At 39.9% G+C, this 27896-nt stretch overlaps 1 protein-coding gene across 1 annotated transcript; it reads right to left on the bottom strand.

Annotated features, from left to right (window-relative positions):
• LOC109826641 (prostatic spermine-binding protein-like) lies at positions 5394-15634 on the bottom strand. Its single transcript, XM_020393662.1, has 2 exons — positions 15470-15634; positions 5394-5798 (listed from the first exon to the last, which is right to left on the bottom strand). The coding sequence occupies exons 1-2, from the start codon at positions 15632-15634 to the stop codon at positions 5394-5396; spliced, it is 570 nt and encodes a 189-aa protein (XP_020249251.1).

The following is a 27896-nucleotide window of genomic DNA, read 5'->3' as shown; positions in this document are numbered from 1 at the left end:
ACATGAAGATTGCACCTCCATTAACCTTGGTTCATAGAGGAAGGCCAAAAAAAAAAAGAAGTTTCCTTTCGGATTAAATCCTTCTAGAATGTTGAAGTGTAGCCGATGTAAGGAGTACGATCACAATTGACGAATATGTAATCAACCAATAGCTGACTGAAATATTATGCTTTTGAATATTTTCAAATCAGTTTGAGTATGATCTTCATGAACTTATTTTAGGTTGATTATATTTTGGTAGTGAAGATAAAAAAATAAACTATTTTGATTATTCTAAATTTGTGTAACTGTTTAAGTTAGTTTTAATGTTAATTCTGTTTGCTATACATTACTCAAAACCTTTTTTGTTATCTAAATTAACACATTCTACATTTCTAGAGACAATAAATTCAGAATTTCCAGAGAGCATAACATAAAAGTTATACTTTATCAATAAAGAGTTATACTATGGTCATAAAGAGCTATACTTCGCCATAAAGAGCTACACTTTCATGATAAGGTGCTACACTTTACTATAAAGAGCTACACTTTTCTAAAAACTAGAAAATTAAGGGTGGGCCTCTCGTCGACATGAATAATTAATCAAGTAACACACCGTACACATCATCACACGTTTACATTACACAGAGAAAAACTAATTTGAGATATTCCACTAAGTTCTAGAATTTTCAGAGACCACAAAGAGCTATACTACGACTATAAAGAGCTATACTTTTCCATAAAGAGCTACACTTTCATTGGAAGGTGTTATACTTTACTATAAAAAGCTATATATTTCACAAAAAATGAAAAACTGAGAGTGGACCTCTCGTCAATATGAATAGTTGATCAAGTAACACATCGTACAGATCATCACATATTTACATTACTTAGAAAAGAACTGATTTGATATATTACACAAGGTTTCAGAATTTTCAGATACCATAAAGAGTTATACTTTATCAATAAAGAGTTATACTATGGTCATAAAGAGCTATACTTTGCCATAAAGAGCTACACTTTACTATAAAAAACTACACTTTTCCAAAAACTAAAAAATTAAGAGTGGACCACTCATCGACATGAATAATTAATCAAGTAACACACCGTACACATCATCACACATTTACATTACTTAGAGAAAAATTGATTTGAGATATTCTACTAAGTTTTAGAATTTTTAGAGACCATAAAAAGCTATACTTTATCAATAAAGAGCTATACTATGACTATAAAGAGCTATACTTTTCTACAAATAGCTACACTTTAATAATAAGATGCTACACTTTACTATAAAGATCTATACTTTTCCAACAACTAGAAAATTATGAGTGGATCTCTCGTCGACATGAATAATTGATCAAGCAACACATGGTACACATCATCACACATTTACATTGCTCAGAAAAAGCTGATTTGATATATTTCATAAAGTTTTAATATTTTTCAGAGGCCATAAAGTGCTATACTTTATCAATAAAAAGTTATGCTATGGTTATAAAGAATTATACTTCGGCATAAAGAGCTACATATTCATGATAAGATGCTATACTTTACTATAAAGATCTATACTTTTTAAAAAACTGGAAAATAATCAAGCACATAGCAGATTTGAACAAAGCTGGGATTTAACCAAGAAGTGGTCAAGGAATTATAGAACCTTTAGAGCATCATTCATATCTATCAACCACTAAACTCAAGCACATAGCATTAAACTTGTGTACAGCAATTCCAAGATCAATAGATAAATGCATCCTGCAGATTGAATGAAAATAATCCAAAATCGCCACTATCCAAACTTTGAAACGATACAATTTCAACAATAAGAATATAATTAAAACATGAAACAACAATTACACATCACCACCATAAAAATCAACACACTATGCAACACAACGTACAACGAATAACAAAGTTAACTGGACATTTATATTTAGTGTCTAGCAGACAGGTACAACTGATTGTCCCTAAATGACAGATTAAGATCAAATAAGATGTAATAGAAATTATACTTGACCCATTCCTCAAATATCTCTAGAAAAGAGAGTTACCCCTGCTTTGCGAAACGAATAATTACTTGCCAAAAAAATGATTGGACAAGATCAAATTTTGACCTAGAAAAGTGTGAGAGTCATTAAGACGAGAGCATCCTTAGATGAAGGTATACAGACGAAAACGATCTCTGGAAGATCCGCTATAGAAGATTTGTGTATAAAATGATCATTCGCTCTTTCTTTAGGAAGTGCTACGAGTCTCAAGGTAGAGAAAGCATACTACAAAATCGACACAAAATGAAACTATCAAGTGCACAGATTTAAGCTCTTGCACAATTTCAACAATAAGGACATCCAAGATATATATATTCAGAGCCTACTTCTTGGGTAAAAGCATTTTCTAGCAGATTTTATGATTCCTCTGATATAAATGCAATAGCGATCTTTGCTCTTAGAAGTTCACAATCGTTCTGATGAATTAATAGAGTTGTGCCATTGATGATGGAATATATGGACTCCATCATGAAAATACCACAATTTAAGCTTTTGCACAAAAAAATACCACAATCAATGATTACAAGATAAAATAATGATATTTTATAGAAAACTACACTAATACATTTTAAGTTATAGTCATACCTATCCTGGTGAGGAACCTGCTGGGTTTCTATACTATACCCATGTACATTTTCTATTTTCCATTCATCCGTTATGCAAGCTAAGAAATTGTTCACAAACTTCTTGGCATCATTAAGATATTTAATGTATGTGAATGATGAATAGTGATAAAAAAATTTTCTCAGACTTAATCAATTCCAATATATGCCAATGACTACTGCTATGAATAGAAAAATAATCTTTTTGCATTCTTCAAAGCAAGCATGTGGAAGCTGTCAACCCTTGAGTTGTCTCGACCAATGACCAAGATTATCTTGTAGATGCTCTCTACTAACACATAACCATAATATTTAACCAAAAAAATAATCTAAATGATAGTAAATTTTCCTAATACTCACAGCAAAGAATGATCCTGTGATGTGCATGTGTTTTGGACACCCTTTTGTTTGAATCTTCATCTTAAATCTCTCTTCATACCATCAACTAACTGAAAAAATTATGCATAATAAAATGATTATAACTAAAATATTGAAATATACAAAAATTATTAAAGATTGGGAACTTACACTATCAGAAATTGTCCTTCTAATAAGAAGATGACATACATGTAATCGAGTAACAGACTGTAGTCCAAGCTAAAATCAAGAATGTCAAACCTGCCAAGTACCAAACACCATGCTACGACATGTTTTACCATCACAGTTACTACCTATCTAGTGGAAACAACAATAGGTGAAGGTACAAAACAGGTAAGAGAGAATATACAATAGGAATACTAAATAACAGATACTCTGAAGAAAATCATCACCACTAATATAAATACATAACTCTCTAAAAAGAAAACATCTGAGCTGAATACAAGTGTCTCGACATAGGAAATCAAATGAAATAACATTAAGGCACATCGCCTTTACAAAACTAAAATAATAACTCAAATATTCATAAATACATCTACTGTGGAGCTCTGACATAAGCTACTAACAATAACTATAAATAACAACTAGAGCAACTCCATCAAGCTATGGCTCTCCGTGCATCTGGCTCGTTACCTGAAAGAGGGGAAACAACGAGCATCAAGCGCTAGCGAGTAACATCTCAACCAACCCAGGGGGAAGGGCTAGAAGGATAAAAAAATAGCTGACACATATAGATAGTCAATCATCGATTGTAAAATAAAATGGAGGTTTGATGTTTAGAAATTTACAACACGAGCATAGGTACGTTTCCCTTAGCTTAAATTGTAAATAGCTAAATACCAAATCTAAAAGCTACAATGTGGAGCAATAACTCCATCTCCAATCATACTATCAATGACCTGTCATATGTCAAATACATAAATCTGCAACAGCTTAAAGTCCAACACGAGGACTGTAGTAGATTATAGTCCAACATGAGGATTTCAATAGCTTATAGTCCAACACGAGGACTTCAATAGTTTATAGTCCGACACAAGTACTTCAATAGCTTATATTCCAACACGAGGACTTTAATAGTTTATAGTTCGACACAAGGACTTCAATAGCTTATAGTCCAACACGAGGACTATAACATGTGAATAATGTCAAAACCAACATATATACTGTTCACTCTCATACCCCGATGAATATATCTAAGACTCATGTCCGTAGTCAACTCATGTGCACAAATCTCAGTGTATAACAATCCCGTGTAACCTAGGTATCTCGCCAACCACACAAACCTATGCACAACCTACCAATGCAGAAAAATCCCCAGCGGTCGACCGTCGTGCCCATCGCGGTCGACCGCACAGATAGCAGAAAGTCTCTGCTTGTCTGTGCTCCAAGCGGTCGACCGCCGTGCCCAGCACGGTCGACTGCGACCAAAGCAGAAGCCTACTACTTCTTGTGCACGCTACGCGGTCGACCGTCGCGTCCACCCTGGTCGATCGCGTAGAAGCAGAAACCTTTTTCAGGTTTCTGTTCTACATGGGTTTAATTTTAATCTTTGTGTGTGACGTGATTATACACTAACAACCCTAAATACATGATTTAGAATATCAAAAATATGTGAAGAACAGTCTAATCACTATAGACAAATCAAAACATATTTAAACACACATAAACATGTCGAAACCTTTGAAAACAAATATTTTTCTTTCAAAACTCTTATTGTAAAATATGTTCAGATCTAGATCTACATTAAGAAATTCGTGGGTGATCTTATTAACTGAAAACTTGTTCTATTTGTAATATAAAATAATAAGATCTATCTTTATACATAAAGTAGCATGTTAGGCTCACAAATCACATGAAAACATCATTAAAATCATTTAAAAACAGGGGTATAGGATTGGGCGAGATGAAACTTGCCTAAGGGGTGATGAACAACCTAAACAATGCTGTAAAAAAGTCTTCCTTCGCTGAAAGCTGCTGGATCTCGCTCAAACTTTCCAAAATCCACAAAGAAACGCCAAAGAAAGGGGTTAGGGTTTGCAAGAGGGGAGAAGAAGGCTGCTAGGGTTTGGGCTGATAAAGAAGAGGATCTCCCGGATATAATAATATATATATGAACCCAAAAACCCGACCCAAAACCCAATATGACACGAACTGGGAAAACTGTCTGGTCGTTGTGCGGTCGACCGCCACGGTCGACAGGACAGGAAAAATCCTGTTTGTGCATGTTTGTTTGTGTGCTGGTCTTACACTTGTTCTCTCTCACATAAATAAACTTGTTTGATCTCCAAACACTTGCTATCACATTCATCTGTGATATAGGCATATATTTCACAATAAAAACTCATTCATTGTATTTTACGTGGTTTTACACTCTTCCACAATCATCTCATCTTTTTTTTTCCTTCCTCTTCGATTTAGATCCACGACTATATTTACTTTCACTAGCATTCTCCTCTTTCTCATTTGTTTCTTTATCTTTAGTATTGTCTTCATGACTTTGTACTCCTTGTTCATCTCTATTGCCCTCATCATCCTCAACCTCATTCTCCCCGACATTTGTATCATTGTCATCATCATCCTTCCCATCATTTGTATCATCACCATCCTCCTCATCCTCTCTATCTTGCTCTTTTCTTTCATCTTCTTCACTTTTATCTTCCTTTTCACTTTCATATTCAGCTTCATTGCTGCCATTACCACCATCACTCAAATTTTTCTCTAACTCATTGAGATCATTATATTTCTTCCTATTTTTTGCAAGCAATTCTAGTACTTGAAGTAATGTGATTACCTATAAATACAATACAATGAAAGGTTAGCATTCAAGAAAGATATAATAAGTTGATAGCAACAAGACATCAATAGCAAAATGAAGTGTATATATCGATTGATGATGTGATGTTCTAGGAATGGATGATATAGTGGTTTGACTAGTGAAATTCCTAATACACTTTGGATTTTCAATTAACCTCATCATGGCTTTTCACCGAAAGGATCGAGACTTCCTCTCACTAAAAATAGGTCGTAAGCTTTCCTCTTTTATTTAACACTTTAGCTCCCCTACTATTATTAGACCCTAGTGGGGGGGGGGATTAGGGTCTTATACTAATCTAATCCGATCTTATACCAATTAAAACTTATTCAACAAACTATTCTTACAAGATAGATATACAATGTGTTATGAGCAAGAATAAGCAATATGAGCAAAGTGATATATCCTAGCAAAGAGATATATGGTGTATTATATGCAAGGATATATAAACTAATACAAGGGTGAAATAAATAATCTACAAATGTGATAGGCAATATGAAGCGTAATACACAAAGGCGATATAAGATATGAATACAGGAATTAGTAGGCCAATGCAATCACAAACAAAAGATATGATCACGGAGTTCGGTCCCCACGACCTACGTCTCCACTCCTCACCTCGAGGAGATCTTCACTATCACAACCGGATTTTCTACGCTCACTCGAATAATGTTTACACCTCACAATATCGGTTTTTTACGCTCACGGATCAACGTTCATAATCTCACAATGTAACTACACTCCACACCCTCTAAGTGTTGGTCTCTAGCCCATGTCCTTCCTCAAGTACTCGAAATTACCACCTCTCTCTAGGCTTTACTACCGACCCCACTCTTCTTGTAACTGACTCTATCTCTCACCACACACTCCTCTCGGTGTACTAGTCTAAAACAAAGTGAATCTCCATAATTAAAGCTCACAAATCAAATGATTGTTCTCTAAACAAGGTGAGAACTCAATTATGCACAACTCAATGTTACAACCTCCATCCTAGTGTTAAAGATAAATATGACTATCCAAAATCATCATAAAACATAAGAAAACATAATCCAAACAATCTACCTGCTCAAACAGGTATGGGTAGTCGTGATGCATATCCTCCTCGCGCTCCCAAGAAATCTCCTCAGATCCTCTCCGGTTCCATTGAACTTCCACCAAATGAATCACCTTGTTTCTAAGTTTCTTGTCTTCTCTAGAAAGTATACAAACTGGGATCTTAATCATAGTCAAATCGTCCTGAAGCTCAATCTCCGGAGCATCCAATACTCGCTGTCTCTCCTCATCATGTAAGTGCTTCTTGAGCATAGAAATATGAAATACGTCGTGCACACTAGACATCGATGCTGGAAGATCTAGTCTATATGAAACATCCCCAATACACTCCAAAATCTGAAATGGGTCAATATATCTTGGGGTAAGCTTTCTCCGTCTACCAAATCGCTACACACCCTTCATCGGCGATATCTTTAGCATGACAAAATCTCCCACCTGAAACTCTAAAAGTCACTGTCTATGATCTGCATAGCTTTTCTGCCGACTCTGAGCGGCTAGAACACGCTCCCTAATCAATACTACCGTTTTGGTAGTCTGCCTCACAAGCTCTGGTCCAAGCAACAAACTATCCTCTGGCTCTGCCCAACATATAGGAGATCTACAGGGCCTCCCGTACAAATCCTCATACGGAGCCATACCAATCGTTTCTTGATAACTATTATTATAAGAAAACTCTATCAATGGAATATGATCCTCCCAGCTGCCTTGAAAGTCAATGATACAAGCCCGCAACATGTTCTCCAATACCTGATTCACTTTTTCTATCTAACCGTCTGTTTGAGGGTGAAATACACTGCTGTGTAATAATCTGCTGCCAAATGAATCCTGGAAACTCCTCCAAAAGTGTGAGGTAAAAACTGATCCTCGATCCAATACAATCATATCTAGAACTCTATGAAGTCGAACTATCTCTCGGATAAATATCCTCGCATACTTCTCGGCGGTATAAGTGGTCCTCACTAGAGTTAAATATGCCGACTTTGTTTACCGATCTACTATCACCCAAACTGAGTCGTTCCCCTTCTTCGACTTCGGCAACCCTACGATGAAATCCATAAAAATGTCTGCCTACTTCCACTCTAGAATGGGTAGAGGTTGAAGTGTTCCTGCTGGTCTCTGGTGTTCTGCCTTCACTTGCTAGCAGGTAAAACACTTAGCTATATATTCTACAATCTCCCTACGCATACCACTCCACCAATAGTGTCTCCTCAGGTTCTTGTACATCTTAGTGGTTCCTAGATGCACTGTATATCGGGAACGATGTGCTTCATCCAACAACTCCCTCTTCAGCTCTACACTAGCTGGACCAATCGACCCTTCATCCAAAGGCCTCCATCTGTTCTAATGGTCCAATCATCCTCGGGCTCTTTGGAAATCTCTTCCTTCCGGATTTGAATCTAATAGCCCTCTAACTGAGCTCTGACTACTTTGTCCCTCCAAGATGGCTGCACTGATATAGCTCCCAAGTATGCGCTGGTCCTACCAATCTCTGGCTTAAAATCGAACTGGCTAAGAGTGAGAAGTTCTCGATACAACGAGCACCTCAAAGCCGCAACCTGATGTCGATGCTTCCTACTCAAAGCATCTGCTACGACGTTCGCCTTCCCCGAATGATACTGAATCGCGAACTCGTAGTCCTTGATGAACTCAATCAATCACCGCTGTCTCTGATTAAGTTCCTTCTGGGAGAAAAGTTACTTCAGACTCTGATGGTTTGTGAATAGCTCGAACGGAACTCCATACAAGTAGTGTCTCCATGCCTTCAGCGCGAATACTACCACTGCTAACTCCAAATCATGAGTGGGGTAGTTTTTGTTGGCCTTCTTGTTTTGATGATGTTTAACAAACAATTTATTACTAATGTTGTTTGTCTAGTGTTTATGCATTCCTATGTTTTGTAGACAAACAACGTTATTGGAGGATGGATGGATTGCGCCATAACGACGATATCAAATGGAGGTTGGCGGAATTGTGGAGTGAAGCAACATGCAATTCATAGTTAAAGATCAAGTTCAAGCTTCATCCGCATGTGTACCAAGTTGAGCTACAATGAAGATCAAGATCAAGCTTGGGTAATCTAGTTTAGATTTTATATTATGTGTGTAAAGTACCTTAAGCTCAATATCATATACACACACGTATTTGGTTTCTATGTATATATATAGTTATATATATACATGCATGGTTTTGGGTTTTCATGTTTTGAACACTTTTGCAAAATAATGAGATTTCACAATTGGAAAATGCAAATTGGAAAATTCTTTTTGTAACATGTTCAAAATATCATTTGCAAACATTTCTCAAAGTTTCATCAAGTTTGGAATTGATTTGTTATGTTTAAAGGAATTTACAAATTCACGTTTTCGTTCGTGCACATGTTCGTGCATGTTTTATAAAACTGATGAGTTTTCTCAAATGGGAAGTGATATTTGAAAAATTCTTTCTCTGACATGTTTACCTACATGTTTAGAAACCTCTCTCAAAATTTTAATATTTTTAGAGTTGATTTACTGTGCCTAATTGATTTTACAAAATCGTGTATCACAGCAGATTTTCAGAAACTGTATTTTTGTGTTCAAACATTTATTTCTCTCAACTAGGAAAATATTTTTCAGAAATTCTTTCTCTGACATGTTATTCTACATGTCTAGAAAATTCTCAAAAAATTTAATAATTTTTGGAGTTCATTTACTATTTTAAATTGATTTTACAAGACAGATGTGCACTGCTACAGTACCTCCGGTCGACCGAAATTTTCGCCGGTCGACCGACGGACTGTCTGGACGTCTCCTGCGATTCTGACCTTGTTTCCGGTCGACCGCGATTTTCATCGGTCGACCGTTGGAGTCCCAACGGCTCTTTTTAGAGCCGTTGCAGGTGGTTTTTTGGTCTTTTTGTAAGGGGTTTTGGTCTGAGGTTTTGGAGGCTATAAAAACCCTCTTTGATCTCAGTTTTCACACTCTCTAAGAAGTTTTTAACAAGGGTTTTAAAAAGGAGTTTAAGCTTGTTTAAGGGTTTGGTTTAAAGCAGTTTTAGCTTTCACAAGTGGAGGGGATTCTCGTATTGTTTGGGCCTCAAATCTCCATCTCTCCATCTTGATCTTGAGAAGTTTTCTAAACTCAAACTCTAGCTTTATATTTATAAACTTGCTTGATTATCATTGTTCTTAAGCTAGATTTTATATTTGAGTTTAGTTTGATTTTGATTTATATCTCTTTGTTCACACACAACCTATTGAGCTTATTGTATTTACATTCATAGTATAATTTAGGGTTGTGGGTTTGTGTCATTGAGAGTGAGCTTAATTGAGTTCTCATCTTGTTAGAGAGAACAATCATTTGTTATATTGTGCTTATTGTGAGAATCACTTTGTAATACACTTGTACACCGAGTGAGGAGTGTGTGGTGAGAGTCGGGGATCGTCCCAAGAGGAGTGGCGTCGGTTGACGTGCCTAGGGAGAGGTTGTAACCGAGCACTTGAGGGAGACACGGCTAGGTCCAACACTTAGTGGGTGTAGAGTGTGATTGCAAGAGTGTGAGTTGTAGAGTTTTCGGTTAGCTAGAAAACCGAGTGTGTAGAAGAAGTTCCGGCTTCCAAACCGGATTGTGTTAGTGGATTTCTCCCCGGGAGTGGGGAGCGGAGACGTAGGACGGAAGGTCCGAACTCCGTGATCATATTGCTTGTTTGAGTGTGCTTTGGCGTTCATTTAATTTTAATTGGTATTTAATCGGATTAGATTAGCATAAGACCCTAATCACCCCCCCTCTAGGGTCTAACAATTGGTATCAGAGCTTGGTGCTCTTTGATTTAAGGTCTAACCGCCTTGAGTTAAAGATCCAAGTTATCTTATTTGTGCTAATCTTGTTTTGATTGCATTTGCATCTTGCTTGCATATTTTTACAAATTATGAATATGAATGATGCATCTTGTTTAGGCTATGATTCTAGTGTTGCTCCTAGATTAGACAATTTCCCCTATGCCCAATGGTGTGTTAGATTTAAACTATTTGTTAGATCTAAACATTTTGATTTATGGGAAATTATTAATAATGCTTATATTGTACCCACTATGGAAAAATCCAAGTGGAGTAAAAATGACAAAAGATTGTTTACCATGAACAAGATTGTGTTAGAATATATGCATAATGCACTTGATTCTTCTATTTCTAACAAGCTTGTTTATTTTGATAGTGCTTACAAATTGTGGACATTCATAGAAGCACATCATGGTAACTTGGAGGAGATCCAAAGGATTCTGGCGGACTCTTCCTCAAGTAATATTAGAGCTTCATCATGCACACGGCCACTAGGCGATAGCCCTAGTGAGGTTTGCGAGTTCGAACCCGATAATGATTTATCTAGTGATGAACTTGCTTGTGCTAGTGAAAAATTATTGCATGCCTATAACAAATTGCAAAATGATTTTAATGATTTAAAAAGCAAGCATGATGTTTTAAAATCCGATCATGAGAAGCTAGCTTCCAATTTTGATATCATTTCCAAAGAAAATGTTGCTCTTAAAGAAAGTAATGATATGTTAAAATTGGAAAATGAGAAATTATCATCATCCATTTCTAGCTTATCTCATGCTAAGATTGATGCCATGTTAGAAGTAGAGAACATAAAAAATAACACTGCTTCATTTATAAATGACTATTTATGTTCTACTTCTAAAAATGCATATGTGCCTAAAAATGAAGATTTGAATCTTATGAAAAATAGTATTTCATCTTTAGATTCAACTTTGAAAATATGCATTAATAATCATAAGAGGCTTATGGACATGTGTGCCAAGACTAAGTCAAAATCATCCACTCATTATGCACACATGTATAGCAAAACTTATAAGTGTTCTATTTGCGGCCGTCAAGGTCATTTAGCTAAGTTTTGTTATGATGCACACAAACATAAGAATTCTAATGTTCCTTGTGCATCTCATATAGCTTCTTCATCTTGTACACTTACACATTCACATGCTCATTCTCACAAAGTTCATCATAAGCATGCTAGTGTGTTCAAGTGTGATTATTGTGGTCGTTTTGGTCATTTGGCCAAATATTGCTTTGATTTGAAAAGAAAATCTCATTTGACAAATGCTTCCAATAGACCACATGTTTTTAAATGTGATGTTTGTGGTAGGTTTGGACATCTTGCTAAATTTTGTTTTGATATACAAAAAGCTTCTAAATTGCAATATGTTCCAAATAGACCATTGTTTAAGAATGTTTCTCATTTGCAAAATAATTTTAAAAGAAAATCTTTATTTGCAAATGATTCCCGTGCACGAGTTAATGGTCCACAAAAACAAATGGATCTCTTTCATTGCACAAATTGCAATCGGAAGGGTCATTTGAATGAATATTGTTTTGACCGTGCTAGTGCACCATATGTGCCCAAGAGGGTTCATAACCCTAGGGCTTTGAGCTTCATTGATAGGGGTCATGTCCCTAAATCTTTTGGTACCAAGAGTTCTTGGGTACCAAAACAAATTTAAATTTTAAACCAAGAATTTTAGTATTCTTATTTTTTCCTTTTTCTTGGTTATTTGAAAATTATGCTTTGAAACTTTTTATGAAAACAAATTTTCTTTGGTCAAATTCTTATGTTTTCATAATTCTTAGTTTTGTTTTTGATGAGAGGTTTGTATTTATATAACCCTCCGGATTTATTGGGTGTTTATTCCCAAATCATGTTTACCGGATGTTAGTATGATTATATGGGTTAGAACAAGCTTAAGAGCTTGATACATTGTTGCCTCTCTTAAAATTCTTTTATCAAAGATTTGTTTTGAATGGACTACGTTTATATAACCCTCCGGATTTATTGGGTGTTTATTCCCAAATCTTGTTTACCGGGTGCTAAAATGTTTATATGGGTTGATACTAGCTCAAGAGCTAGATATAGTTGCCTCTCTTGATTTTTGAAAATCAATGATGATTTGGTTTTATGATTTAAACTTTGATTTATGATTTCAATTGGTTGACTTGTTTTCATTTGAAAACTTTTTTACATGATTCTCATGTTTCTCTTCTTTTGATTTCATAAATCTATTTTATACATTGGCTTTTATGATATGAGACAATATGTTCATCTTGATATATTTATGTGTTCTCATTATCTTGTTTGAATGTGAGTGATTGTTAGCATATTTTTTATGCTTACTCACATGTTATGCCATGATCTTTTATTGCTTATATCCTATATGGCTTTTTGATAGGGGGAACAATCCCTATACTTGTTTGATACTCACCTATGCTTTATGATAGGGGGAGCTTTCGCTCTCTTATTTTTTTTTGTCCCCTTTTTTGATGTTGTCAAAGGGGGAGAAATATTGTGAGTATACATTTATATGCATGTGTATTATCTTGTATATGTTCATTTCCTTCATGCATATACTTCGTTTTGTAAATTGTTTGTCATCATCAAAAAGGGGGAGATTGTTGGCCTTCTTGTTTTGATGATGTTTAACAAACAATTTATATTATAGATAAACAACGTTGTTGGAGGATGGATGGATTGCGCCATAACGACGATATCAAATGGAGGTTGGCGGAATTGTGGAGTGAAGCAACATGCAATTAATAGTTAAAGATCAAGTTCAAGCTTCATCCGCATGTGTACAAAGTTGAGCTATAATGAAGATCAAGATCAAGCTTGGGTAATCTAGTTTAGATTTTATATTATGTGTGTGAAGTACCTTAAGCTCAATATCATATACACACACGTATTTGGTTTCTATGTATATATATAGTTATATATATACATGCATGGTGAGCTACAATGAAGATCAAGATCAAGCTTGGGTAATCTAGTTTAGATTTTATATTATGTGTGTGAAGTACCTTAAGCTCAATATTATATACACACACGTATTTGGTTTCTATGTATATATATAGTTATATATATACATGCATGGTTTTGGGTTTTCATGTTTTGAACACTTTTGCAAAATAATGAGATTTCACAATTGGAAAATGAAAATTGGAAAATTATTTTTGTAACATGTTCAAAATATCATTTGCAAACATTTCTCAAAGTTTCATCAAATTTGGAATTGATTTGTTATGTTTAAAGGAATTTACAAATTCACGTTTTCGTTCGTGCACATGTTCGTGCATGTTTTACAAAACTGATGAGTTTTCTCAAATGGGAAGTGATATTTGAAAAATTCTTTCTCTGACATGTTTACCTACATGTTTAGAAACTTTCCTCAAAATTTTACTATTTTCGGAGTTAATTTACTATGCCTAATTGATTTTACAAAATCGTGTATCACAGCAGATTTTCAGAAACTGTATTTTTGTGTTCAAACATTTATTTCTCTCAACTGTGAAAAGATTTTTCGGAAATTCTTTCTCTGACATGTTATTCTACATGTCTAGAATATTCCCACAAAAGTTCATAATTTTTAGAGTTCATTTACTATTTTAAATTGATTTTACAAGATAGATACGCACTGCTACAGTACCGCCGGTCGACCGAATTTAATAAAGTTTTTAACAAGGGTTTTAGTTTGGTTTAAGTGTGTTTAAAAAGCTTTTAAGCAAATTGAGAGTTTGTTTTTGTGATTCAATTCTACAAGAGCTTGAGGAGATCATCTATTGGTGTTTGGGCATTCAACTATTCTCCCTCCAACTCTTGATATATTGAGAAGTTTTCTAAACTCTATTTCTAGCTTTTTTATATATTTGATTATCATTGTTATTAAGCTAGAACTACATTGAGTTTAGTTTTGATTTATATCTCTTTGTTCACACACAACCTTTTGAGCTTATTGTATTTACATTCATAGTATAATTTAGGGTTGTGGGTTTGTGACATTGAGAGTGAGCTTAATTGAGTTCTCATCTTGTTAGAGAGAACAATCATTTGTTATATTGTGCTTATTGTGAGAATCACTTTGTAATACACTTGTACACCGAGTGAGGAGTGTGTGGTGAGAGTCGGGGATCGTCCCAAGAGGAGTGGCGTCGGTTGACGTGCCTAGGGAGAGGTTGTAACCGAGCACTTGAGGGAGACACGGCTAGGTCCAACACTTAGTGGGTGTAGAGTGTGATTGCAAGAGTGTGAGTTGTAGAGTTTTCGGTTAGCTAGAAAACCGAGTGTGTAGAAGAAGTTCCGGCTTCCAAACCGGATTGTGTTAGTGGATTTCTCCCCGGGAGTGGGGAGCGGAGACGTAGGACGGAAGGTCCGAACTCCGTGATCATATTGCTTGTTTGAGTGTGCTTTGGCGTTCATTTATATTTATGTTCATATCTTATATCAACATTGTCCATAGCTCATTATTTATATGATCCACTATCTTGTTTATGTTTATATCACCCTTAGTTACATATCCTTGCATATATCATATTGTATATCTCTTTGGTAGGATATATCACATTGTGTTAGTTTTATATCCTTGCATATACATTGCCTATATCTCTTGTTAGGATATATCTTGTTGTTCACATTGCTTATCCTAGCTCACATATCTTGTTGTATTTCATATTGCTAGGATAACTTGTTAATTAATTTTAATTGGCATTTAATCAGATTAGATTAGCATAAGACCCTAATCACCCCCCCTCTAGGGTCTAACAGTTTTGCTCATGTACTTTTAGCTGTCGTGAGATATATGCTACTACTCTCTGAGTCTGCATCAGAACACCTCCCAAACCTACTAACGACGCATCCGTGTATACAACAAATGTCCTGTCACTACTCGGAATAGTAAGAACTGGCGTCGTAGTCAACTTAGCCTTCAAGGTATCAAAGGCCATCTGTCACTCCGTGCTCCAAGTGAACTATACGCCCTTCCTCTTAAGGCATGTAAGTAGCATCGCAATCTTCGAGAAGTCCTGAATGAACTTCCTGTAATAGCCGGCTAACCTCAAAAAGCTACGAATCTTGGTAACCATTTTCGGCGGTTCCCAATCAAGCACTGCTGAAACCTTAGCTGGGTCTACTGCTATGCCCTCTCTGCTGACAACATGGCCAAGAAACTTGACCTCAGAAATCCAAAACTCACACTTGCTAAACTTAGCATATAGCTGATGCTCCCGCAAAGTCTGCAAGACCAAACGGAGATGCTGCTCGTGCTCCGACTCTGATCTTGAATAGATGAGAATATCATCGATAAATACAATTACGAATTGGTCCAAGTATGGACGGAAGATCTGGTTCATCAAATCCATGAATACCATGGGTGCATTGGTCAACACAAATGGTATGACCCAAAACTCAAAGGACCCATATCGAGTCAGAAAGGCGGTCTTGGGAATATCCATCTCCCGAACCCGCTGCTAATGATAACCAGAACGAAGATCAATCATTAAAAAATATTGCGCTCCCTACTGTTCGCGGTGAAAATTGCCTTCATTGAATTCATTGTTATCTCAAGTAATTGCTTTTTAGTTACAAAAGATCCGATCTTTTTTAGATCCGGTTACAACGAAATCAAAGAAAAATAAAAAGATTACAACTTTCCTTTCGAACGAATCACGAGCTCCTGTTTTGCGGTCGCTCGCTTGTGTGGGTTCTTTGCCAACGCCGGGGTTAATCCGTGGACTACCGCGTGATCTAGATTCGGTCGGATCTACACGATTTGACGGGTATTATTTCGCGAAGGAAATAATAGCCGGGGGGGATTAATTCACCAAGGAAATAATCGCCCTTAGTTCTCGGGATCAAAGGCCAAGCTTTGATCCAGAGTATGATCTCGTGTAGATCTCAGATCTGATCTCTCTCTCTCTCTCTCGAACTACTGCCTTTTGTGACGTGGATGATCGCCGAGAACCAGATCTGAATGTTCAAGTCCTTAAGTCTTCAAAACTCCAAGCTCAATTCTCAATTTGGCAGAGTTTCGGCTCTCAAAGTTCTCACCTTTGAAAAATGAACCAAGGGGGCCTATTTATAGGCTCTCTGAACTGTGCCCGCGCACAGATCTGGGTCGGCCACCTCTAGGTGGCCGGCACTGGGCCGAGCCACCTATAGGTTGGCTTCGGCGCACGCGGGGAGCCACAGCCATGGGTGGCTCGCGGGGCCTTTGGCGAGCACCTATGGGTTGGCTCGCTGCGGCGTGGCGCGAGGCCCGCCCTTAGGCGTGGTTTTCCGTCGTTTTTTGTTTTCGGTTCAGTCCATGATCCGGTTCTGTGGTTAATTTTTCCGGACTTGAATCGTTGACCTGATTTGGCAGTAAATCCGATTCCTGATTTGACAGTAAATCTGATTCCTGATTTGGCAGTAAATCCGATTCCTGATTTGGCCGTAAATCCACTTCTGAGTTCGAGTCCGAAACTGATCTTGATTCGATCGTGATTCGTCCGAGTCTGCCCTTTGGTTGGATGACTCGTTGACTCTTCAACCCGTTAGCTTGATTCCGCACGCGAGTGGATTTACTCCGTTGTTTGCGTGTGATTCGCTAAACTCGTCACCTTGTTGGTTCGTCGGTTTGTGCTGAGCTGTGCTAAGGGATCTATAAGCAATTTTATACGCCTACAGATACCCCCTCCAAAGTATTTCAGCCTCGTTCTCTTATAGAAGAGTCTGGAATACTTTGGATATGATTGTCCCAACCTTCAGTCGGTATAACGGGACTTCGGAATGGCTTCTGTTCTTGATTTCTTCAATCCTTCAGGCTATTCGGTGCTTTGTCGAATGTCTGTAAGGTTTTCGGTGCTGCATTTATTGTTAGACCGTTGTCGGAATTTCGAATTTGAAGTCGATTCCTGATTTTATGATCTTTAGCTCATGTTTGTTGGTTCAACATAGAACTGACCATCGATTGTTGGCGTCGAATTCTCATTTGTGACGCGTTGTCCGGCGTAGTGTTGTTGAGTTATCCTTAAGAAAAGTATTCTTCAGAAACTTCTCAACCAAAAATAGGGAATAGTTTATACTCGTATACCTTATTGGAGTAATTCCTGTGCCCGAATGAGCTGAACCGTCCTGATAATGAGCCGAACCGGCTTGATAATGAGCCAAAAAAGGCAGTAATTAGGCTCAAAAAATCCTCCGACCCTTCCGAACATAGGGGAGTGGAGTGAATAAACAATGGACTGAACCGTCGGGCGATTTGAAGTTGTTTTGACACTCGGTTCAGCTCTAATTTGAATTTTGGTTCAAACCCGGTCTGGTCCGGTTCAACTTGGCTTGGTTCAATATTATAAAAAAGGGTCTTTTTCTCCTCATTAGGGCCGGCCCCCCTCTCTCCCCTATTTTTGGATTTCTCTTCCCTCGTGCATCCGTTCTTCCTCAAATCTTCATATTTGTCTTAGATTCGTCCTTCCTTTTGATCTTTGACTGAGAAATCCCTCAAAATTTCCATATTTAGAATTTCTCTCAGGCCCCTCGAGCGCGTGGTTCGAGCCTCTTTCAAGATTTGATTTTTGTCGGATCTTCGAGCTTTCCCTCAGGTAAATCCTCCGTAATTTTAGCATATTTCATGCTTAATTCAATTTATGAATTTGTGGGATCGCATGCGAGGGTTAGGATTAAGATTTGGCGCCTCGAGCTCATCTTTCAGGGAGGGAGGATTGCAAAAAAGAGGAACTTTTTCCTGGATCTGATCCCTTAATTTATTTTGCAGGTCTCTATGTCTCGTATTGCGAGAGGTCAATCCTCTACTGCGTCGGCTGATGGCGCGCCTCCCTCTTATGCCGGTGAGCTATTTTTTTGGAAATTTACAAATTAGTCTATTTTTTGGAAATTTACAAATTGGTCCTTTTTATTCCCATTTTGTTCTCCTTGGTGAGACAATCGGGAAGAGCCTTGATTCTCCTTGGTGGGGATCAACGCTTTAAAGATGGGTTTTGCTTGGTCAAAAACCATATCTCAAAATCAATAAAGGGGGCGTTTTGACGCTGCATTGTGCTTTATAAGGCAGGGATATGTTTTTTTGATATATCCTACCTTATAAGTACATAATGTGGCCAAATCGTCTCACCCTTTATAAGGCAGCGACTCTATCTTACCCGTTCATAGGATGAGTTCAACTTCCTTTTATGATTGAGACTGACAAATGTTTAACTGTTCATTTCCAGTGGGCTATCCTTCTGGAGCGTTCTCCTCTCACGCAGTGTACGGGCGTCGTGGCGAGTATTATTCGACTTCCGACGATTTTTCTCCTATTCCGGTTACTCCCCAGTTTGCTTCGGGCACGTCGATAGAGGTTGCCCAAGTGGTGAAGAAGGTGGACATCGAGCTCTTCGACAGTTGATTACAGATACGCCTTTCGTGAAGGATGCCAGTTCTATTCAGCCTCTCTCTTCGACAGTTGATTACAGATACGCCTTTCGTGAAGGATGCCAGTTCTATTCAGCCTCTCAGGAAGACTGACTTTTTATTTGGCGACTCTGGAAGGATGCCAGTTCTATTCAGCCTCTCAGGAAGACTGACTTTTTATTTGGCGACTCTGCCAGAGATCCGAATGCAGTGTTTTTTGACGCCGAGCAGTGGCTTCATAAAACTGGTGGTGGTTTCATATATTTGCCGAAGATTCCTCGACATCGTTCGTTGACTGAGCTCAGGCGTCAGGCTGTGACCCAGGAGATGTCGTGGCGCTTGACAGAGGAGCATGAGAGCATTCACTGTGGCTACATCACTCATTAGGCAGCTCCTGGTTCGAGCAGGAGTCATATCACTGGATTGCATCCTGGAGTATTGGGGTTGGATGCACCTCCGCGTAACGAGCTTCTTGCCTCTGCTTCTATATTGAAGAATCGCCTCGCTGCCTTAGGACGGGAGATGCCTGCGACGCGTCACAGATTTTATGGCTGGGTCCATTCTTTGGACAAGCTTTGGTGGACTCGCATGACGAAGTACGTCTTAAGCCGATGGAGCGAGGAGTTGCACGCTTGTGGTCTATATGCAGCCGTTCGTGCCACCATGTATGGTTTGCCTGTCAGCGCGAAGCATTTCTTCGCTTTGTGCGAGCTCTACAACCCGGATTCGAACACTTTTCTGACACGGCAAGGGGAGTTGGGCTTGGCCCTCCATGAGATGCACAGGATTTCTGGTTTGCCCATAGGACAGATGCTATATCAGGAATACTTTCCCTCCAACCATGAAATTAAGTCAGCTGAAGGATCGTATGCCCGACCGCTATGAGACTTTATGGGACCTCACATGTCACTATCATATCGCTTTGGCGCAGTCTGAACCTTTAGCGAAGAGGGCTAAATCCCATGTGAGCCAGAAACAGTTTGCGTCTTATTTGTTCAGGAATCTAGAGAGCAATTCTGGCGAGGCTATTTGTGAGTTGGCACCACTCACTCCTTCAGGGGTTAATAGTCTACTGAAGAAGGTTGATGCTCATTCCTATACCATTAGCAGTCCTGAGAGTGGTTTTCCTACAGGGACCAAGTTTAAATCATTCTTGTGGCATGCGACCGCGCCGATTCGACCGATGACCCTTCTAGCCGGTTACCTCGCTATCTGGTTGAAGAAATGCGTGGTCCCGTATCAGTCTAGTGATATCTTGCCATTGGAGGTGCTCTACCCAGCGGTTTAGCTTGCCTACAAAAAGGAACTTTCGCTTCTTCCGGTGATGGTGGCTAACATTCATCGAGGGCTTCGACAGATTTCTAGTGCTTTTACACGGAAGGAAAGTGAATCGCCGGCTCAGATTCCTACTGTTAGGGTGGAGCTTCCGTACACTTATTTGATGGCTTGGTTCGTCCTTCATCGTTCTGATATGATGTCGGTACCGAACGCCACAGACCCCTCCGTTCCCCTACTACAGTTGCTTGAGAATGGTAAGTGGGAGGGGCGAGGATTCCCTGACATCAGACAGCAGCTGCAGGTCCACAAGTGTTGGGCGTTTTCCACTTGCTTTCCACAGTTCTCCGGCCGATACGGCGAGTGTCTGATTGATGAGGAGATGCCGAGGGAGTATCGAACTCATTTAGACATCGGCTGCTTTAACTGGCTGGTGAACATCAGGCCGGGTTATCTGACTTTCCGGGTGAGGAATCAGTGTTTCATAGAGCCATACCTACCCTGCCGATTCGCTCGCCAGTTTGGCTATGATCAGCTTTATGTCGGGAATCCACGACAGCAGCTTCGGACCCACGGCGGTTTGGTGGACGGTCTTCGTGCATGGTTGTGGACCGTGACAGGCTGTACTGGTGCTAAGTTCAGTCTCCCGAGTGCTGAGCGGCAGTTGAACCTCACATTCTTAAGCTGCAAGTGGTTGTTAGCAGCTAATAAAGCTGTCCCCGTGAAGCCGATTGCAGAGCTAGAGGCTAAGAAGGCTTCTCAGGCTGATTCTCGTACGATTTGGGAAAATGCTCGGTCACAAAGGGTACGGCACAAGACTCGTCGGATTGACGAAAAGGGAAAGAAGATCTTTAATTCTGCTGATGAGGCTTCAGGCGGAGATTTTGAAGATCACGAGGACTGTCTTGAACGAGGTCAATTTCTTACTTTTTCCTTTTATCTTCCAGAATTATTAAACCTGACAATGGTTTGATGTTTCAGGGACCACAGCTGACCAAGATGAAGAATTCCGTCCTTCTTCCCAGACGAGACCTTCGATTGTTGCTCCTGCCGCTAGGCGGAAGAGATTAGCCCGCAAGCCGCGTGCAGTTTCGCGAGCATCTGATATGGATTTGGCCAGTGACGATCCTGCCAGTGATGGAGGTAACATCTATCCTATAGACCAACCTCTTGATCATTCAGAACTTTGACTCATGCTTTTCTATCTCTATATAGGAGAGCATGGGGAGAGAGAGATGAGTCCTGATCCTGTTTTTCATGATTTACATCTTCTGGTGAGCCCGACTCACCGCACCAGGTAGAAAAGCCTGTAGAAGCTGGCGACATTAGGGAGACCGTCAATGTAGGACCCGGTTCGATGAATCCAGGTACATCTACCATTAACAATACACAAAGGAGTTGAATGATTTGGAATTTGTGCATTCCCTAATTGTCTCTATGCTTCTTGCTCTTTTAGATAATTTGCAGGAGGCAAACGTGGATCTTGGGAATAGAGAGGCTGACGCACCTATAAGAGGTAACTCGTTTCTATTGGTTGTAGTCTCTTTATTCTTCTTTCGTACTTATATTCTCTTGTGTCAGATTTCTCGACTGATGATTTTGACGAGGAAGGCTTGCTTGTGGACACTCCTATGCTCCACTTTATGTATGGCTCTCCTCAAATTGATGACCAGTTGCCTGGAGATGTATTTCCTGAGTCTACGCTCCCTAAGAATCCCGAGGATGGTTTTTCCGAAGGTACGTAGCTCTTCTCAAGTTAATTATAGGATTAGCCAATTTCTGACTACTGCAACTATAATGTGATGCATCTGAAAATTCTATTTTGTATTTGACAGGAGCTTTTGTCGAGACTGATCCTGTTGAGCCGGCTATGGGACCAACTACACCAGTTGATACACCCACAGCCGTTACATCTCCACCACCCCCAGTGACTCAAGGGGAAGAAGGTATAGATTGGGCAACTGAGAAATGTCATTTATTTCCTCTTTTAAGGTTTTTGACGGTCCTTTTTGTGTAGGGCTTTCTTATCAGCTCCATGTTCTTGTGAGGGAGTTATTATCAGACGATGACCCTGAGAAGATCATCATTTGCATAGAAGTCCGCTCTTTCTTCTCCTTCGTGAATGCTATGATTGGCAAGCTCTTCCACGACGGATTTTTTCTTCATCAGTTTAAACCTTTCCTTGATTCTAAGATAAATTCCATAAGGGATGCGGGATACCCGGATCTGGCGAAGGCTATCGTTGATGATCTTGATTGCCTAGAGCATGAGCTTCGGATGTTTCGCGAGCTCCGGGATGCAGGTGCCTCTTCATTCATTGCTGTCGAGTTTGATACTCGCTTACAGACATGGCGTGATATTCAGCTTTTTGCTGAGCTCGAGATTCAGATGCAACGGGATCGAGTGGACCGAGTTGAGGCCCACCTTGCTGCTAGATCATATTCACTCACTGAGCTTGACTCTTCTATTACCTCTTGTGAGACCCAGATAGACCAGCTCCGAAGAGAGCTCCATGAGAAAGAGGAGACTTTGAGTATTCTTCAGATGACGAAGATACAGGATCAGCAAGCCCACACTGCTTTATCTGAGGAGTTGAAATCTTTAAAGCAGAAGCTGACTGAGACGGAGGAGGTTGCTGCGAAGACTTTAGCCACCAACGAAGAGTCTATCAGAGCTGAGCTGAGGCAAGCTTATGATGAGAAGCTGTCTAAGCTTAATCAGCAAATTTTTGGCCATGCGCTTGATGTATGATTTTATTTGCTGAATGTTTTGACTTTTGATCTTTTTAGTGGAACTGGTTTTTGTCTTTATCTTTATTATGATTCCTCATTCCGTTTGAAATGATTGACCATAATTCTTTTAGGATTTTTGGCAAACCCTCAGCCCTCAACGGGTTTGATAAGCCTTTACCGACTACCGTTTGAGTCGGGCTAGTATGCGGATTATCTAAATCCGTTCCGCATGTAACGTTGTGCTAAGAGTAAATTCTCTGAGACTTTGTGCTATGATATTGAATACATAGACTTCGCCATTGTTACGGGAATAGGCTACCCGGCGACACGTATTAGGTGTTGACTTTAGGATTTTTGGCTAACCCCCAGCCTTTAACGGATTTGATTAGCCTTTACCGACAACCATTTGAGTCGAGCTAGCATGCGGATTGTCTAAATCCGTTCCGCATGTAACGTTGTGCTGAGAGAGTGAATTCTCTCAGACTTTGCTGCTACGACTTCGAATACGTAGACTTCGCCATTGTTATGGGAATAGGCTACCCAGCAACGTGTATTAGACGCTTACTTGTCCCTATTTAGGCTTCGGGATAAAATACCCCAGAATCGAACTCTGGTGTCTTTTTCCACAGAAAAAGACTAAACCGGCGACGCGTGCTAGGCGTCGGCATATCCTTTCTTAGGATTCAGGATGAAATTCTCCATGCGTGTAAGGCATGGATTCTGGTGTTATTAATAACAACCTGTCACAATGGTTGAATATGTGGACGGGTGTTCTTTTTAACGGTTAAGAACTAACCGGCAGCGCAGGTTATGCGCAGACTTATCCTTACTTAGGTTTCAGGATAGAATACCCCAGAATCGAACTCTGGTGTCTTCTTCTTCGGAGAAAGACTAAACCGGCAGCGTGTGTTAGGCGCAGACTTATCCCTGCTTAGGATTCGGGATAAACTTCCTAGGATGAATCCTAAATTGACAAATTTTGGAAAGATCGGTGCGGGAAAGGAAGAATTTTATATTCTATTTCCCGGTCTTCTTTTTAGGGTGAAGGCGAACCCGAATACAAGGAAGGAAGGATTTTATATTCTATTCCTTGATTCTGGAAAGGAAGAATTTCATATTCTATTTCCAGCGCAAAAGAAACTAGAAGTGGGATCTCCACTCCGAGAATCTGGAAAATCTAGATAAACCTACCTTTTATATGATTGGTTATCTAAAGATGAGTTTTTTTGTTTATCGAAATGAAATTTCAACTTCGGCTATAACCATGAGAAGGCTTAACCAAAGAGAAAAGAATGGAGTTCTTTCGTTTATCGAAAGGGGGCTCCGAACTGAAAGTAGACCTCTTGTTCATGGAAAGAGTCAAGAGGGCCAGAAAAACATTTTTGGTGGACTCACTGTCAATAGAAATTGATCGGTGAGGGATTTTGGTGTCGAAAAAGATTTTGGGTTATCCTCTAGAATATTAAGTGTAATACTCTTCAAGGAACTTCCCGGTAAATGAGTTATCCTGAATGTACTAAGGGTAGTACTTTTTCAGGAACTTCCCATTTATTGGCATTAATTGCCTGTCGCCCTCTTGAGTAATTAGACGATATACGCCGTTTGAGTAGACCGTGTCTATCACAAACGGCCCTTCTCATTTGGGTTCAAATTTACCTTTCTTCTTGGAGTTGAGGATTATCGGTCGGCGAGCAGCGAGGACCAGATCTCCTTCCTTGAAGCTCACAAAACCTGACGAAGGCGTTGCTTATGAACTGTGGACCGTTGTCATGAATGATCCGTCTTGGCACGCCGTGTCGGTATATGACATGATGCTTGATGAAATTGATGACGTTGTTCGTCTTCACTTCTCTAAGCGGAATTGCTTCAGCCCACTTTGAGAAGTAATCTGTGATTACGAGAATGAATCGATCACCTTTGACTGAAGGGGGAAAAATAGGACCAACAATGTCCATACCCCGTGTCTCGAACGGCCAAGACGTGGTTGACGTGTGCAACTGCTCTGGCGGTTGATGCATATAATTTGCATGTATTTGACAAGAATGACACTCTTGGGCGTATTCGATTGCGTCACGAACCATTGTTGGCCAAAAATATCCCATTCTCCTGATGCGATCATACAGTTTGGGGCCAGGCTGATGCGCACCACATTCTCCTTCGTGCGCTTCCTTAAGAACTTCTTCTGCTTCTTTGTTCGAAAGGCATCGGAGTAACAAACCATCGTACCCTCTACAGTATAACGTATGGGTCTTGGTATTGTAGAAGAATTTTGGCGCTCTTCGGCGAATTGATTCCCTTTCTTTTACGTCTTCTGGCAAAATACCATATTGGACGTAGTCAATGATCGGAAAACGCCAATCTCGGGACTCAGACTCAATTTGAGTTGAATTCACCTCCTTGGCGTTTATGTTTCCATCGTCTTCCTCTTCAATATCCATATCGTATATGGGTATGCAGAGTTGATGCGTCCTTACTGTGACTAATAGTTCAGTTTCGGGAGGCTGCGAAAGTGATACCGCTAGTGCTGCCAGTGCATCCGCATAAGCGTTCTGGAGACGGGGGATGTATTCAATATAGAATTCTTCAAAAGAATCTGCCATTTTGATGGCCTCCTGGTGGTACGCGATCAGGTCTTGGTTCCTGACTTCATACTCTCCACGGACTTGGTTGACTATCAATTGAGAATCCCCAAAAGCTTCGAGATATTCGACCCCCAGCTCCTTGGCGAAACTGAGTCCAATGAGAAGCGCGTTGTACTCAGCTACGTTATTGGAACACGGACTAGTCAGTGAATAAGCCCGAGGCATCACATGCTTCCCCGGGGAAATTAAGACAACTCCAACTCCAGAGGAAAAAGCTTTAAGATATTCGACCCCCAGCTCCTTGGAGAAACTAAGTCCAATGAGAAGCGCGTTGTACTCGGCTACGTTATTGGAGCACGGGCTAGTCAATGAATAAGCTCGAGGCATCACATGCTTCCCCGGGGAGATTAGGACAACCCCAACCCCGGAGGAAACTGTAGAACCTCCCGGGGTTATTACCCTATTAACTGACCTTGAAGCACCATCGAAATATAATTGCCATACTTGTTGGTGCGACGTAGTATTAACCTCGTGGGTTTTGTCCGGCAAGTCATCATATACTTCTGTCGTATCTGTGGTCGGGTTTGCCGCCAAAAGATCGCAAATTGCTTGTCCTTTGATCGACTTCTATTGCTTGAAGTGCAAATCATATTGGGATAAGAGAAGGGCCCATTTCGCTAACCGTCAATTCATAGAGGCCGGTTGCGTCATAAATACCCGTACTGGGTTAACATTGGAAATGACGTAAATCGTCTGTCCAACCAAGTAATGCCGCATTTTTTGCATCGCTAATACCAATGCGAGGCATTCTCTCTTTGAATCGCAAATACCAATGCGAGGCACTTTTTCTCGATCATCGGATATCGAGACTCGGCGCCTATCAAGGTCCGACTTAGGTAATAAACTGCCTGTTCGTGACCGTTATCGTCGTCTTGTGCTAGTAAAGCACTTATCGAGTGGTTCATCGCCTTGATGTAAATCAAGAACGGTTTACCCGATTTTGGTGCAACGAGAACAGGAGGATTCGCCAGATACGTTTTGATATCTTCGAATGCTTTTTGGCAGGCGTCGTCCCAGATGAATGACACCCCTTTCTTGTTTAGCTTAGAAAATGGTTGGCACTTCCCAGAAAGGTTTGAGATGAACCGCCGGATGTAAGCTAGCCGCCCTTGCAATCCTCTGAGCTCTCTCAGATTTCTAGGAGGTTGCAGTTCGTGTATCGCCTTCACTTTGTCAGGATCGATATGTATACCTTTAGTGGTGACGACGAATCCAAGGAATTTTCCGCTAGACATTCCAAGGAAGGATTTAGTAGGGTTCATCTTCAACTGATGGCTCCGCATGAGATCGAACATCGTCTTCAAGTCCTTGATGTGATCTTCTTTGTTGCGGCTTTTTACAACCAAATCATCAACGTAGCACTCGACTGTTTTCCTGAGATGTTCTTGGAAAATCTTAGTCATTGCTCGCTGATATGTGGCGCCTGCATTCTTTAGACCGAATGGCATCACCGTGTAGCAGAATACACCGAGGGGCGTTCTGAATGCTGTATGCTTCTCGTCATCTGGGTGCATCTTGATTTGGTTATATCCTGAAAACCCATCCATGAAAGACATTCTCTCAAACCCGCATGTATTGTCGATAATAACATCCGTGATTGGGAGAGGAAAATCGTCTTTTGGACATGCCGTATTCAGGTCCCTGAAATCAATGCAAATCCTGATTTTACCGTTCTTCTTCATGACTGGAACGATATTGGCTAGCCAATCTGGATGTTGCTCCTCTCGGATAAATCCTGATTCGATCAATTTCTTAACCTCTGCCTCAATGGCTTCCATAATCTGCGGACGAAACCGTCTTTGCTGTTGTTTGACAGGTTTGGCATCCGGTTTGATATCGAGGCGGTGCATTGCCACATTAGGGTCGAGCCCTGGCATATCCTCGTAGTTCCAAGCGAAGACGTCAATATACTCCCTGATGAGAGCAATTAACTCCTCCTTCTCATTTGGGGGAAGACTATCACTGATGAATATAGGTTTTGGGTTGGCCTCGTCACCCATGTTAACTTGGACTATTTTATCTTCAGTGGGGGGTTCCCTCTGTTCGAACCTATCACCATACTGCATGTTCAGGTGATGAACCCACGGGTCTTCCCATGTTGACATTTGATCATCGTCCTCCATTGTAGACGGATCAGCTGTAACCATATTTGCCATTAGGGATTTGAATGC

Source organism: Asparagus officinalis, chromosome 10 (genome assembly GCF_001876935.1).
Source record: "Asparagus officinalis chromosome 10, Aspof.V1, whole genome shotgun sequence".
Classification (NCBI taxonomy): Eukaryota; Viridiplantae; Streptophyta; class Magnoliopsida; order Asparagales; family Asparagaceae; genus Asparagus; species Asparagus officinalis.
Note: the sequence above shows the minus strand (reverse complement) of the source record. Positions and strands in the feature narration are given on the sequence as shown.